A 16,587-nucleotide genomic window follows, 5' to 3' on the forward strand; every position below is an offset into this window, starting at 1 on the left:
TGTCATACTTTAGGACGCCATCCAGTGCACCCGAGGTCCCGCGCATGTGCCGTGCAACTGTACAAGAACTGTGCACAGTGACCACTGGTAACGTGTGCGCAGGCACGAGATTATGGGCGGCGCTGTGATTGCCATCAGCAAGTGCCCGCCCATAATCTCGTGCCCGCCCTTTCCCCTCTGCCTCCAGCGTTCTGCGCAAGCGCTGGCCAGATGACCCGACGTCACCTCTCGTAACCGGTGGTGTCCTGCTCCACTCCTCCCATCTATTTCCTGCTCCAGGGCAAGATGGGAAAGAGGTGATGTCGGGTCATCTGGCCAGCGCTTGCGCAGAACGCTGGAGGCAGAGGGGAAATGGCAGGCCTGAGATTATGGGCGGCGCTGTGATTTTCATCAGCAAGTGCCCGCCCATAATCTCGTGGCCGCGCAACACGTCACCAGCGGTGACACTGTGCACACAATCCCGCGAGAGTGGCAGGGCGCATGCGCGGGACCTCGGGCGCACTGGGCGGCGTCCTGAAGTATGACATGGAGCGTTGGGGGACGGCGTACAGTGGCAGGAGGGACAGTAATGGACACCAGACACCCCTCCCCGATGGACAATTTAGAAGATTTGCATACCAAAAGGTACAACTTTATAAAGTATTTTATTTGGTCTATAAGGGGGCACAAAAACAATAGGAACCTTTCTAGAATGCAGCCCAGGAGCTGCAGAAGGGGAAACTTTTAGCTTTAGAGCAAAATTTCTGCTGACAGGTTCCCTTTAAACACACATCACTACAAGGGCAATTACTCTATGTACCCTATGTGATAACTTTGACATCTGATGAATGGGCAGAACACACATATTTGGTATCAGTCATGTGCAGAAATGCCAAATCTATCAAAATATAAAATCAATCCATCTGATCATTGCACGGTGTGGAGTAAAAAAAATAATGTCAAAAGCCAAAATTACATTTTTTGGTCACCGCAATATTTTTTTATAAAATGCAATAACAGGTGATCGAAAAGTAGTATCTGCAGAAAAATGGTATAATTAAAAACGACAGCTCAAGACGCAAAAAATAAGCCATCACTGAGCCCCAGATCCCGAAAAGTGAGAACGCTGCAGGTCTCGGAAAATGGCGACAACAGCGCTATTCTTTTTTAGAACGAACTTCTGATTTTTTTTTTATCCCCTTAGATAAAAGTACAAGTAAACATATTTAGTGACTACGAACTCGCACCGACCTGAGGCATGATATGGACAAGTTAGTTTTAAAATACAGTGAACATTGTGAATAAAATACCCCCAAAACAATTGAGCAATTGCACTTTTTTTTTTTGCAATTTCACCGCACTTGGATTTTTTTTTTCACATTTGCCTTTTCTCCCCACATGGGAACTTGTGTGACGCGTCTCATCCAGATCCTGATATCTCACAAATTTCCTATAAATGCTCATTATTCCTAGAAAATCTCCACTTTCACTTTCACTATCCAGCGTCTAACCTCTCCAGCCTCCCTCTGCCCGGTAACTGCTGATCAGCTGGAGATTCATTCTCCTATTGGAGGAGGCAGTACTTCCCGTCCAATCCGAGCTGAGCGCCGTCCTCGGTGCACAGTGCTGTGGTTCTGGTCTTTCCTGGGTCCCTCTTCTGTCTCCTCCTCGGGGTCCCCCATATATCGGGGGCAGGAGGAGGAGGAGGATGTTGCCCCTCATTGTGCTTCTCCTCCAGGTGCCTGCGGTGTGTTCCGGTGAGTCTGGAGCTAATCAGTGATTGCTCCTTATTTTAGATGATTATTATGTCTTATTTATGTATATGTTGTGTTGCTGTTGTAGTTTATGTCAAGAGCGGATACATAATTGGTGCAACCTTCGCAGCCGCACAAGGGCTCTAAAGTAATGGGGCACATTATCACCTCCAAAGCAGGAGGAATTGTGCATTATGATGAGATTTTGGGCTATAAAGAGCCCCTATAAAGTTCTTGCACAGGGGCCTCGTCTGTCTGTGACCATCAGTGGTTAATGTATTGTCGTCTATTAGACGCAGCAATCCAGTAGAGAAGCTGCACATGTGTCGCCATAGTGAGGAGGAGGTGGCGCTATTTGTGGGGTCTCCGGCCTCAAAGCAGTGAAGCCCCATCTGGGCCGATGCTGTGGATTGTTCTGATGGGTGAGATCAGTGACCTGACGTCATCTAACTTTATAAAAATTTGTATTCTTTTAGGCTATGTGCGCACGTTGCGTCGGAGTACCTGCAGTTTATTCTGCACGTTTTCCTTCCCTTGGTTTTTGACCAAATGGCTTTTGGCCATTTTTTTAGCGCTAAAAACGCATGCGTATTTACCGCGTTTTTAGTGCGTTTTCAGCGCTTTTTACCTGCGTTTTCACCTGCGTTTCTGCAGATGCATTTTGTAGATCAAGACACTGAGAAATAAAGTTGGAATAGTCAAAAAGAATGAAAAAAAAGAGAAAAAAAATATAAAATTAACTTTTATTTAAACTAGGAACATTAGAACCCTTTAATTTTTGGCCAGAAAAGCATGCGTTTTTGGAGCCAAAAACGCAGTGGAAAAGCGGGTAAAAAGCATAAAAAACGCAGGAATTGTGCTTTTGGTTGCATTTTGCCATTTCTCATTGACTCCAATGTTAAGGAAACGCTGCAGAAATGGCAAAAACAACTGACATGCTGCTTCTTTTTCAGCATGGTTTTTGACCCAAAATATGCAAATTAAACGCTGCAGAAAAAAAAGCAAAGTGCAGACAGGATTTCAGCTTTTCCCATAGACTTTGCTGGAAAACAAAAACGCATGCGTTTTAGCGCAAAAACGCTGCCGCTAAAAACGCTGCCACTAAAAACGCTGCAGAAACGCGGGAAAAAACGCAACGTGCGAACATAGCCTTAGGCTACATGTGCACGCTGCTTTTTTTCCTGCTTTTTTGCTGCTTTTTTGGCTGCAGTTTTGTCAGCAGAACTTTCTGACATCTGACTTCCCAGCAAAGTCTATGAGAAGTCAGATTTGTCATGCACACACTGCAGTTTATTTGTCAGCGGTTTTTTTGTCAAAAGTTTGTGACAAAAAAAATGCACCATGTTCATTCTTCCTGCGTTTTTGTCAACATTTGTCACCCATTGAAATCAATGAGGGCATCAAAAACGCAGGAAAAATGCATGCTAATCACAAGTGGTGCATTTTACCTGCCTTTTACCTGCGTTTTTGCTAGCAAAAACGCAGGTGATTTGTCAGGAAGTGAGGTCAGGCAAGTGGTCCCGTCCCGTCCTCCACGTGTTCCCCGAAGTACCGCTGTCCCCAGGGGAGATGATGTGGAGGACGGGACTATCAGCAGCGGCAGCGAGAGGGGGATGGACATTGGCAGCTGAAAACATTGATTTTTCCCTCTTGCTGCTGCCGCCGCTGGTAGTCCCGTCCTCCACGTGTTCCCCGAAGTACCACTGTCCCCAGCATGCACGCACAGGGGAGATGATGTGGAGGACGGGACTATCAGCAGCGGCGGCAGCGAGAGGGAAAAATCAATGTTTTCAGCTGCCAACGTCCATCCCCCTCTCGCTGCCGCCGCCGCTGATAGTCCCGTCCTCCCCGTGTTCCCCGAAGTACCGCGGTCCCCGCACAGGGGAGATGATGGACCCCTCTCACCGCCACCGCCGCTGAAAGTCCCGGGCTCCACGCTCCTGCCGCCGGCTCCACGCTCCTGCCGCCGGCTCCAGGCTCCTGCCGCCGGCTCCAGGCTCCTGCCGTCGGCTCCACGCTCCTGCCGCCGGCTCCACGCTCCTGCCGCCGGCTCCACGCTCCTGCCGTCGGCTCCACGCTCCTGCCGCCGGCTCCACGCTGTAGCGCGATCAGCTGAGCTGTCAGAGGTTACTCGCGGCCACCGCTGGATTCGGCGGTGGCCGCGGGTAACCTCGGTGACAGCTCAGCTGATCGCGCGGCTGTCTTCATTAGCTGCATGGAGGTGACCGGAGCGGCGGTGTCTGCTGCTCCGGTCACCTCCATGCAGCACTGCTGGAAGCGACGCTGGAGCATGCTGGATTACGCCGGACATGGAGGGCTTTGTCGGGGTTAATAAATTGGTAATGAGGGAATGTGTTTGTGTTTTTTATTTCTAATAAAGGATTTTTTCGGGCGTGTGTTTATTTACTGTAATTTACAGATTAATCATGGAGGGTGTCTCATAGACGCCTGACATGATTAATCTAGGACTTATTGGCAGCTATGGGCTGCCAATAACTCCTTATTACCCCGATTTGCCAACGCACCAGGGTAAATCGGGAAGAGCCGGGTACAGTCCCAGAACAGTCGCATCTAATGGATGCGGCCATTCTGGGCGGCTGCTGACTGATATTGTTAGGCTGGGGGGCTCCCCATAACGTGGGGCTCCCCATCCTGAGAATACCAGCCTTCAGCCGTATGGCTTTATCTGGCTGGCATTAAAATTGGGGGGGACCGCACGCCGTTTTTTTTAATTATTTATTTATTTCTAATTTTTTTTTTTCCAATTCAACAAGCTTTATGGGCTTGTTTGAACTGAAAAATACATGAAACAATTGTTGACAAAACTGCAGCCAAAAACGCACCAAAAAAGCAGCAAAAATGCACCAAAAAAGCACCTACATTTTTTGTGACATTTCCAGGCTCTCTCTGACAAGGTGCAGTTTTGGCTGCAGTTTGTGAACACGAAAAAGAAGCAGCGTGCGCATGTAGCCTTATACATTTTTTTTTGTTTTTTTACACAAACCTGGCAATGAAATTAGACATCAAAACATTGAACACTTCCCTCTTTTGAGGGCATCTGGTATTTTAATACAGTTAGTCCATTTCTCCGATAATTTGTTCAACAACCAATAAACTTTATGCCAAATAGAAAATTGAATGCAAAGAACACTCACATTTCGCCACATGCTGCATTTCAAGGGGTCCCTATTGATAATGGTATAAATATACACTTCTTCTAGGTATGTATCTTCAATTTCCCCAGAGTACCCTGAATATCGTCCAAGAGGTACCATTCCGTGTAGGTGAAGGGGAAACTTAATTATACCTTTTGTTTCAATATAACTTTTCTCCATTTCTTAAAGAATTTCTCCGTTAATTTATCTTTGCTCTTTTCTGCTTCCAATTTTTCTACCTTGAGCAGAAATGTAACCTGTCCCACCACCTCTTCCAAGCATGGAGCAGTCTCCTCTAACCATTTAGGCTATGTTCACACACTGCGTTTTTTACCTGCGTTTTGGGTCCGTTTTTGCTGCAGAAATTTCTTGAGAAATTCTTGTAACCTTTCTGCAGACATTCCCCAGCAAAACCTATGGCAAAAAAAATTAGCTGTGCACACACTGCGTTTTTTTCTTAAGAAAATTCTTTCAGTAGATTTTCTTAAGAAAAAGAATGAGCATGTCACTTCTTTTCTGCAGCTAACTGCGTTTTTTGCCATAGATAATTGGCACAATAACGCAGGGAGCAACCAGCGGTAAAAACGCACCAAAAACGCACCGAAAACGCGGCAAAAACGCAGGTGCGTTTTTGGTGCGTTTTTTAACACAGGTGCACTCTTAAGAAATTTCTTAAGAAAAATCATTTTTCTAGTGTGAACATAGCCTTACGTAGGATGGTCTTCTTGCTTATCATGGCTATGCTATGAAATAATTTTGGTACATTGGTCTCCTGTGATTGATGCATCTTTTAAGCTCAGAACCCATTTGGGCCGGTCTACAGTGACCTGACTTTGGTGCTTGTCCCCCCTTCCCAGTATTTTTGGTGGGAGATCAGTGTCCAGAGGCCACAACCCTTGTAAAATCACCAGCTATTTATGTGAATCTGTAAAAATTCACCGTCCTCCCACTTTAATGCCCATGTTTGTGCCACTTGTATATTTTTGTCGCTGCTTTTGAGCGTCTTCACCTCCGGGCACCGCACTGCAGTGGATTTTATTATTGTATTACATTTTTGCTCATTTTGGTAAATGAGAAACTGAGCAAATAATGATAAAGTTGTTTCTTCAGCAGGTAACGTCTTCTCCCTCCCTCTGCCCGGTAACTGCTGATCAGCAGGAGATTGATTTTCTTATTGGAGGAAGCTGCAGCTCCTGTCCAATCAGAGCTGAGCTCTGCTCTCAGTGCACAGTGCTGTGATTCTGTTACATTGTGTCGGTCTTGGGTGACACTTCTGTACTTATCCTCTGGGTCTTTCTATATATCCATCAGCCATTCAGTGTAAGGAAAGAAATAGGTACCATTGTCAGAGCGGCCAGATATTATGTTACTTTCTTATATAGCGCAGTCATATTCCACAGTGCTTTACAGATATCATCACTGTCCCCTTTGGGGCTATTTTGGTCGCTCGGGGTGGTATTTGTGGGCAAGGGGATCCCTCCTGTAGTCTGCGCCTCAGCCATCCCCACAGAACAAGGGAGGTTGCTGTGTTTTCTTGTTTGAGGGTCCTGGCTGGGTGCGTAGTGGACTACGTTCGGGTGTCCGTCTGCAGAAACGTGTATGTGCAAAAAATGGCACAAAACAGAGCACACGCTAACGCAGTGCGCTCATAAGAGTGAATGGCCCTGTCGGGCGCATGCGTCTGGAGCACGCTTTGCAGAGTGGGGGAGGGGCGGTCCGGACGGATGCCCAGACGGGACCTGTGGACGTAGAGAAAAACGCAATGTGAAAGGGGCCTTAGTTCAATGCATTTTCGGTTCTCAGCAACAAAACCTCTCATGCTGGCACAACATCTTCAGTATTTGTTTTGTTACAAGGGACATCATCCATCTTAGATTTAACTCCTACATTTTTTCTTGCCCTTTGGTTCCGGAGGGTCACCCAGAAATGCAGGGACTATGGTGGAGGATATCATCCGGTAACTTCTGTCCAAGCCCCAGTGACTTGCAAATATGGACAGGAGGGGAATAAGAGGTTACTCACAGTCATAACAAAAGGTCTTACATTTGCAGACGTCTCTGAAGATTCCCAGTAGTGATGTGTCGGTCGCTAACGATCCGACACAAAGATCCGGCTCCCTGCTGTGAACGACAGGAGCCGGATCACCAGTGTGAGCCACTAAAATATCTAAACGGCTCTTTTCGCCGTCAAACCCCCGCCCACCCACGTCTAAATTCCGCCTACTCAGCAATCTAATTGGCCGCTTGTAAGTGGGCGGGGCTTTGGCGGCGTTACTATAATCTTAAATATGTGTTCACCTGGGGTGAACACATATTTCATAAGGAGCCAAGAACGAGCTGAAAGATCCGGCTCTTTTTGGTGAACAGAGCCATAGGAACCGGATCACCAAAAAGAGCCGGACTGCCCATCACTAATTCCGAGTAGGATGGTGGACTTCTGCCATCCTCTAGCTGCTCTCTCTGCCGGGATGTGCCAGAGTACAGGTCGGCAGTAGGTCCACAAACACGGTCACTACATTGGGAGTCATTATAATAGAACAACACACGTAGTCTTCCTTCATACCCTCTAGCAATACATCTCCAACATCATAGGTCCATACTCCTCCACCCAGCCTGGCATCATGGACTTGCACATTGGAGTCATCCAGTCCACTATTGCCTCAAGGTTGGCTTCCCACCCACTGGGACCCGCTCTCTAGCGGTACAACCGCTGACCGGTTTCAGCTCGTATTATGTCCCTTACCGTAGCAGCCTGCTCGCCCAGGCCTTTGCTAGGCATCTTTCCTCCTGCCACAAACCGGCTTCAGGTGCCGTCCATACGTGTGTCTGGCTGCTTCTTTAAGGTTCACACTGTCTCACTGTCAGGAGACTACTTTTTGGGAATGCTGTATATACAGTAAGTTCTCAAGCCAATCTGTATAACGTAAAAAGAGCTTCAATTTATTCTTGCAGAGACGCGAGTGTTTTGAGTGAGAGAACACAGTGAAAATACATTGCTCCCAGAATCCTAATTGTGGTGTCATGATGACTATGGGATAGCAGGGAAATGGGGCTCCTAAGCTGTCCCTCGAGCTCTGGGGCCAAATGCTATCCCTATTCTCAGGGATACTCCTAATGGTGTGGATGCCCGAGTCTCCTTCCTAGCCCTGCTCCTGACCAGTCCTGATTTGATTCCCCCTATACCTCCCCCAGGGAGGGATGGGAGAGGAGTGTCTTGAAACCACAGAAAAAGACAGACAAGCGAAAAACCAAACCTCTGTCATACAACACACACACACGACAATAAGATTCAGGAGAAAAACAAGAGAAGGAAGAAAGCTACAAAACAAGGGTGAACGCCACAACCGTATCAAGCAAAAAGCACAACTTTCACCAGACAGAGCCTGGGACTTCACACCTCACAGACCAACACAGAATAAACTATAGCTGGCATGGATAGAAGGATTCCACCAGTATATATAGGATGGGGGTAGATGTGATAGGGCTTCCCACAACAATGTGACTAAAGGAGCAAGCAGGCGAGCAGAAATTATCTTCTAGATATAAACGCATGCAGTCTCGTACAGATGTGTATGCATACAGTATACAGACTGCAATGTGCATTGTGACACATTTACAGGCGCAGCTGCGGTCCAGCCACATCACAGTACAGCAGACACAGCCGCAAGTAGTACAGCTGCTGGGAGAGCGGCCCAGGGGGCATTTGCTCTCCTGCCCCCCAGCCCAGTCTGCACCTGATAGTATAGGAGGAACCTGGGAAACCTGAAGGAAACCCACACAAACATGAGAGAAACAGATAAACTAGATAAAATAAACCCCACAAAACCCAAACATCAATCAAAACACTGTAAACATAAAAAAACTAGAGAAAATATATAAAACTTTTAAAAAGTGCAAACTTAAAATAAAATATAAATAATTAAAAATAGAAAACAGGTGAAAAACAATAAAACGTAGCCAAAAGGAAGCACAAATACAATAATGATTTGTGCCCATAGTCTTCAGTGTGCAGACAGCAGAATACATACAAAATGCAAACAGGTCCTGAGAGAGGTTCTGCAGCAGCTGTAGACCTGTACAGAACATACACCAGCTGCTGCAGAACATCTTTGAAGAACTTAAAGGCCTCTGCTGTTGCTGTAGCTCCCATAGACTTTAATAGTGAAGAACCAAAGTGATCTTGAAACTGGAGTCTCAGGCAGCTTTACTTCTGACAGGTAATTTTCTCAGAAATAGTAAGTACACTGATCCTGTGGATCTGCTACCATTTGAATGCTTAAAAATAAAAATGAGGTTCTGCAGCAGCTGAGTTGTGTATAACAAATAATGTATTATCTCCTGTAAATAGCGGAGCATAATATTATCTATATCTATAATATCATTATAATGTGCAGAGAGGAGGGAACATTACACCCCGTACAGAGAGGAGCGTACATTACACCCCGTACAGAGAGGAGCGTACATTACACCCCGTACAGAGAGGAGCGTACATTACACCCTGTACAGAGAGGAGCGTACATTACACCCTGTACAGAGAGGAGCGTACATTACACCCTGTACAGAGAGGAGCGTACATTACACCCTGTACAGAGAGGAGCGTACATTACCCCCTGTACAGAGAGGAGTGTACATTACCCCCTGTACAGAGAGGAGCGTACATTACCCCCTGTACAGAGAGGAGCGTACATTACCCCCTGTACAGAGAGGAGCGTACATTACACCCTGTACAGAGAGGAGCGTACATTACACCCTGTACAGAGAGGAGAGTACATTACCCCCTGTACAGAGAGGAGAGTACATTACCCCCTGTACAGAGAGGAGTGTACATTACACCCCGTACAGAGAGGAGTGTACATTACCCCCTGTACAGAGAGGAGCGTACATTACACCCCGTACAGAGAGGAGTGTACATTACACCCTGTACAGAGAGGAGCGTACATTACACCCCGTACAGAGAGGAGAGTACATTACACCCTGTCCAGAGAGGAGAGTACATTACCCCCTGTACAGAGAGGAGTGTACATTACACCCCGTACAGAGAGGAGCGTACATTACACCCTGTACAGAGAGGAGAGTACATTACCCCCTGTACAGAGAGGAGTGTACATTACCCCCTGTACAGAGAGGAGCGTACATTACCCCCTGTACAGAGAGGAGTGTACATTACACCCTGTACAGAGAGGAGTGTACATTACCCCCTGTACAGAGAGGAGCGTACATTACACCCCGTACAGAGAGGAGTGTACATTACACCCTGTACAGAGAGGAGCGTACATTACCCCCTGTACAGAGAGGAGAGTACATTACACCCTGTACAGAGAGGAGCGTACATTACCCCCTGTACAGAGAGGAGTGTACATTACACCCTGTACAGAGAGGAGTGTACATTACCCCCTGTACAGAGAGGAGCGTACATTACACCCTGTACAGAGAGGAGCGTACATTACACCCTGTACAGAGAGGAGAGTACATTACACCCTGTACAGAGAGGAGCGTACATTACACCCCGTACAGAGAGGAGCGTACATTACACCCCGTACAGAGAGGAGCGTACATTACACCCCGTACAGAGAGGAGTGTACATTACACCCTGTACAGAGAGGAGTGTACATTACACCCCGTACAGAGAGGAGCGTACATTACACCCCGTACAGAGAGGAGTGTACATTACACCCCGTACAGAGAGGAGCGTACATTACCCCCTGTACAGAGAGGAGCGTACATTACACCCCGTACAGAGAGGAGCGTACATTACCCCCCCGTACAGAGAGGAGCGTACATTACACCCCGTACAGAGAGGAGCGTACATTACACCCCGTACAGAGAGGAGCGTACATTACACCCCGTACAGAGAGGAGCGTACATTACACCCCGTACAGAGAGGAGCGTACATTACACCCCGTACAGAGAGGAGCGTACATTACACCTGTCACGCTCCCCGGGTCCCCTGTCCAGCTCCCCGGCTCCCCTGCCACGCTCCCCGGCTTCCCTGGCTCGCTCCCCGGCTCCTCTGTCCGGCGTCCCCCGCTCCACAGCCTCCAGGCCCCCTCACCTATGATCCCCAGGCGTCCCGGTCCCCGCTCCCAGCGTCCGCCGGCAGCTTCGCTCCAGCCCTGCTCCCCTGCCTCCTGTTCGCCGCTCCCTGCCCTGGCTTCTGGCACCCGGGCCTCGCGCATGCGCATTAGGGCGCGCGCGCGGTCATTGACCCTTTCTTAAAGGGCCAGCGTCCACGGACAGGATATTGAACACACAGGTACAGGGTATAAAGGGGTTTAATGTCCAAGTGGGCGGGGCCTGTTCTTCGTGTTTCCTAAGCTAGGAGTCAGGTCTCCTTGTGTCTCTGTGATATACTTACCTATCTCTCTTCTAGAGCCGATCCTGCCTCGCCATCCGGTCCTGCCGATTCCCGAACCCCGAATGCGGACTATCTGCCATCCCGTCAGTCCGTACCATCTCTGATCCCTGTGGTGACCCGTCCTCTCGCTCCATCGGTTCCGGACTCTGCCTGACAACATCTCGGCCTCCGAACCTGACCTCCGTCACCCGGACTACCATCAGTGACTCCGTGGTCCCAGGGACTTCTCCATTCCACTCTTTTGCATGGACTGTCCTGCTACCCGTAGTGCTCCGGCTACCGGACCCCTTGCCTTCATTAAGGTGTTCGGCCCAGTGGATCCACCTCCTGGGTCTGCCCGTCCACCTGGCCCTAACAGTAAGAACAGGCCATGGATCCCGCCCAAGCACTAGCGGCCTTGCAGGAGGAACTCACACGCCAGCGTGAGACCCAGACCCGCATGCTGAACTTCATGTCTTCTGTGGACGCCCGCCTGAACACGCTGCAAGCGTCGGTCACATCTTCGGCATCTCGAGCTTCCACTGTACAATCCACGGCCACAGCTCCCGTGGCAGCCTCCTCTGATGCTTCCAGACTTCGTTTGGCCTCACCACCCCGGTACGCTGGAGATCCCAAGACCTGCAGGGGTTTCATCAATCAATGCTCTCTCCATTTCAAGCAGCTGCCGCACTTGTTTGCCTCCGACCAAGCCAAGGTCGCGTTCATGATGTCCCATCTAGAGGGTGAGGCGCTGGCCTGGATGAACCCCTTGTGGGAGAAGGAGGATCCGGTGACCACCAACATCCAGGAGTTCCTGCAGGCATTTCGTGGCACCTTTGACGAGCCCGGACGCGCCTCCGCGTCTGCCTCATCTCTCCTCCGGCTACGTCAGGGGACTCTGACGGTGGGTCAATATGCCATCCGTTTTCGCACCTTGGCTTCGGAACTCGGGTGGAACAATGAGGCTCTAACCGCCGCCTTCTGGGAAGGCCTCTCGGGTCGTATCAAAGATGAGCTGGCTGGTCGTGACGTGCCGTCCACCCTGGATGCCCTGATTGCCCTAGCGACTCGAGTGGATCTTCGTTTTCAGGAACGATCCAAAGAGGTGTCCCGTGAGAGACGTCCGATACGGCATTCCTCTCCTCCGCAGAAGCCCGCCGCACTTCAGTCAACGTCATCTGGTGTCTCCGTCCACGAGCCCATGCAGATCGACCGTTTGCGGCAGTCTGAACAACGCCGAGCAGAACGGCTCGCCAAGGGCCTCTGCTTCTACTGCGGAGAGGGCACACACCTTCTACGCTCCTGTCCAGAGAGGCCGGGAAACTCCAAAGCCTAGGGTTGGTAGGAGAGGCCACCCTAGGTGCTGGGATTCTCTCAGACCCGGTTACGTGGACTGTTCAAGTGACAACGGGAGAGACGCAGTTCACGGCCGAGGCGTACCTCGATTCCGGGGCAGCTGGCAATTTCATCCAGCAGGCCACGGTGGACAAGTACCAGGTGCCTGTTACTCCACTCGACAAACCCCTAGTAATTGCCTCTGTGGATGGGAGACCCCTCTCTGACACCATCTCGTGGATCACCAAGCCGGTGGAACTGCATATCGGTGCCCTGCACACCGAGAACATCGCTCTCTATGTCCTCCCACACATGTCCCATCAAATCCTGCTGGGACTCCCCTGGTTACGGACACACGAACCCTCAGTCAGCTGGGGTACTGGTGAAATCACCCGATGGGGCTCCTCTTGCCACGAGAACTGTCTGAAGACTATTCAACCCATCCGACGACCTCCGGTTCCAGAGTCCCTACCGGGACTGCCCTCGGCCTATTGGTCCTTCGCGGACGTCTTTGATAAAAAGGAGTCAGAGGTACTGCCGCCACATCGTCCTTACGATTGTGCCATCGACCTGCTCCCGGGAACTACACCACCTCGAGGACGGATATATCCGCTGTCTCCTGCCGAAACAAGGGCCATGTCTACCTACATCACAGAGAACCTGGCAAGGGGATTCATTCGGAGATCCTCCTCTCCTGCTGGAGCAGGCTTCTTCTTCGTTAAGAAGAAAGAGGGCGACCTACGCCCATGCATTGACTACCGGGGATTGAACCAAATCACCGTTAAAAATAAATACCCCCTGCCGCTCATCCCCGAATTGTTTGATCGGCTTAGAGGAGCTCGTGTGTTTACCAAGTTGGATCTTCGGGGTGCCTACAACCTGGTCCGCATCCGCTCTGGGGACGAATGGAAGACCGCGTTCAATACTCGCGATGGGCACTATAAATACTGTGTAACGCACCAGCAGTCTTTCAGGAATTGGTGAACGACGTGTTCCGGGACCTTCTCTACATCTGTGTGGTGGTGTATCTTGATGACATCCTGTTCTTTTCTCCGGACCTCCAGACCCACAGAGAGAACGTGCAGCTGGTACTACAAAGATTGAGGGAAAATCGTCTGTACGCCAAGTACGAGAAGTGTGTCTTCGAGCAGTCTTCTCTTCCCTTCCTGGGTTACGTAATCTCCGATACCGGACTGCAGATGGATCCGGAGAAGGTCTCTTCCATTCTCAACTGGCCCCCTCCTTCTGGACTGAAGGCAATCCAACGCTTTCTGGGATTCGCAAATTATTACCGTCAGTTCATCCCTCACTTCTCGGCTCTGACTGCACCTCTCTCCGCCTTGACCAAGAAGGGGGCTAATCCAAAGGACTGGTCACCTGCGGCCGACGCCGCGTTTAGCTCTCTGAAGCGGGCATTTGCTTCCTCCCCTGTGCTCCACCGTCCGGAGTTAAACCGACAGTTCACCTTGGAGGTGGATGCCTCCTCCTCGGGAGCCGGAGCAGTGCTCATGCAGAAGTCCTCCTCCGGGAAGATGGTGACTTGCGGTTTCTTCTCCAAGAGCTTCTCAGCGCCTGAACGCAACTACATCATTGGTGACCGAGAGCTATTGGCAGTCAAACTGGCTCTGGAGGAATGGCGCTAACTCCTGGAGGGAGCAGTGTACCCCGTGATCATTTACATGGACCACAAGAACCTGGAATACCTGCGGTCCGCTCAGCGACTGAACCCACGGCAAGCCAGGTGGTCCTTGTTCTTTGCCAGGTTCGATTTCCAGCTCCATTTCCGACCTGCGGACAAGAATGTACGCGCAGATGCCTTGGCCAGGTCTTTCGTGCCCATGGAGCAGGAGGAGGAGACATCCCAGCCCATCATCTGCCCTAGTAAAATCATTACGGTGGCCCCTGTCACCCTGGCCCAGATACCGTCCGGGAAGACCTATGTCTCTGAGACTGACAGGCAAAAAGTGTTGCACTGGGGCCATGCCTCGAAAACAGCCGGCCATGCTGGACAGAAGAGAACATGGAGTACGATTGTACGTCATTACTGGTGGCCATCCCTTCGTACGGACGTCGCTTCTTTTGTCTCAGCCTGCTCCTCTTGTGCCAGGAACAAGACGCCCAAACATCTGCCATATGGCCGTCTGCTGCCTCTGCCTATACCCTCAGTTCCGTGGCAACACATTGCAATGGACTTCATTACGGACTTGCCCCTGTCCTCCGGACACACAGTCATATGGGTCGTGGTGGATCGGTTCTCCAAAATGGCTCATTTCGTCCCTATGGCTGGACTGCCCTCAGCCCAGGAACTCGCTGACGCCTACATACAGCACATCTTCCGGTTGCATGGCTTTCCATCACACATTGTGTCCGACAGAGGAACTCAGTTCACCTCCCGCTTCTGGAGGGCTCTCTGCAAACATCTGGGAGTGACTCTGGACTTTTCTTCAGCCTACCATCCTCAGTCGAATGGCCAAGTGGAACGAGTCAATCCTGGACCTCCTTCTTACGTCACTACGTCAACGCCCATCATGACGACTGGTCCACGCTTCTTCCTTGGGCTGAATTCTCCCATAACCACCACGTCAGTGAGTCCTCCTCCAGCTCTCCCTTCCATGTCGTTTACGGACTTCAGCCTTCCGTCCCATTACCTGTATCCTCTTCCTCGGATGTCCCTGCTGCTGATGCTGTAGCCCGTGACTTTGCAACAATTTGGGACTCTGTCAAGGCGTCCCTTGGACGTGCTTCCCTGCGGATGAAGAGACACGCAGACAAGAGGCGTCTGGATCCCCCGTGTTTCTCTCCAGGAGATCTCGTCTGGCTTGCTTCCAAGTACGTCCGATTGAAGCTACCGTCATACAAGCTGGGTCCTCGCTACATCGGGCCGTTTAAAGTCCTCTGCAGAATAAATGAGGTCTCCTACAAGCTGCAGCTCCCGGCCACGATGAGGATACCCAACTCCTTCCACGTCTCCCTGCTTAAGCCGGTTGTCCTTGGTCCCTTCTCCGCTGCTGCCAGTTCTGCTCCTCCTCCTATTGCTGATGATGACATCTATGCGGTAAGGGATATCGTGGCCATGAAAACCGTATGGGGCCGGCAGTTCTTCTTGGTGGACTGGGCGGGGTATGGTCCTGAGGATAGGGTCCTGGGAACCCCGGGAGAATGTGGGTACTCCTCTGATTCGTGCCTTCCTGTCCCGGTTGCGGGGAGGGGGGCGTGGGGGAGGGGGTACTGTCACGCTCCCCGGGTCCCCTGTCCAGCTCCCCGGCTCCCCTGCCACGCTCCCCGGCTTCCCTGGCTCGCTCCCCGGCTCCTCTGTCCGGCGTCCCCCGCTCCACAGCCTCCAGGCCCCCTCACCTATGATCCCCAGGCGTCCCGGTCCCCGCTCCCAGCGTCCGCCAGCAGCTTCGCTCCAGCCCGGCTCCCCTGCCTCCTGTTCGCCGCTCCCTGCCCTGGCTTCTGGCACCCGGGCCTCGCGCATGCGCATTAGGGCGCGCGCGCGGTCATTGACCCTTTCTTAAAGGGCCAGCGTCCACGGACAGGATATTGAACACACAGGTACAGGGTATAAAGGGGTTTAATGTCCAAGTGGGCGGGGCCTGTTCTTCGTGTTTCCTAAGCTAGGAGTCAGGTCTCCTTGTGTCTCTGTGATATACTTACCCTTCTCTCTTCTAGAGCCGCTCCTGCCTCGCCATCCGGTCCTGCCGATTCCCGAACCCCGAACGCGGACTATCTGCCATCCCGTCAGTCCGTACCATCTTTGATCCCTGTGGTGACCCGTCCTCTCGCTCCATCGGTTCCGGACTCTGCCTGACAACATCTCGGCCTCCGAACCTGAGCTCCGTCACCCGGACTACCATCAGTGACTCCGTGGTCCCAGGGACTTCTCCATTCCACTCTTTTGCACGGACTGTCCTGATACCCGTAGTGCTCCGGCTACCGGACCCCTTGCCTTCATTAAGGTGTTCGGCCCAGTGGATCCACCTCCTGGGTCTGCCTGTCCACCTGGCCCTAACAACACCCTGTACAGAGAG

At 50.9% G+C, this 16,587-nt stretch overlaps 1 protein-coding gene across 1 annotated transcript in view; it reads left to right on the plus strand.

Annotated features, from left to right (window-relative positions):
* Positions 1-1,578: 1,578 nt before the first annotated feature.
* LOC142256577 (class I histocompatibility antigen, F10 alpha chain-like) overlaps positions 1,579-16,587 on the plus strand; it is a 139,329-nt gene continuing 124,320 nt past the window's right edge. Inside the window, exon 1 of the mRNA XM_075328334.1 lies at positions 1,579-1,736. Coding sequence (XP_075184449.1) covers positions 1,688-1,736 — 49 coding nt within the window. The 5' untranslated portion in view covers positions 1,579-1,687. The remainder of the gene's footprint in view (positions 1,737-16,587) is intronic.

This window comes from Anomaloglossus baeobatrachus, chromosome 1 (assembly GCF_048569485.1).
Source record: "Anomaloglossus baeobatrachus isolate aAnoBae1 chromosome 1, aAnoBae1.hap1, whole genome shotgun sequence".
NCBI classification, from domain to species: Eukaryota; Metazoa; Chordata; class Amphibia; order Anura; family Aromobatidae; genus Anomaloglossus; species Anomaloglossus baeobatrachus.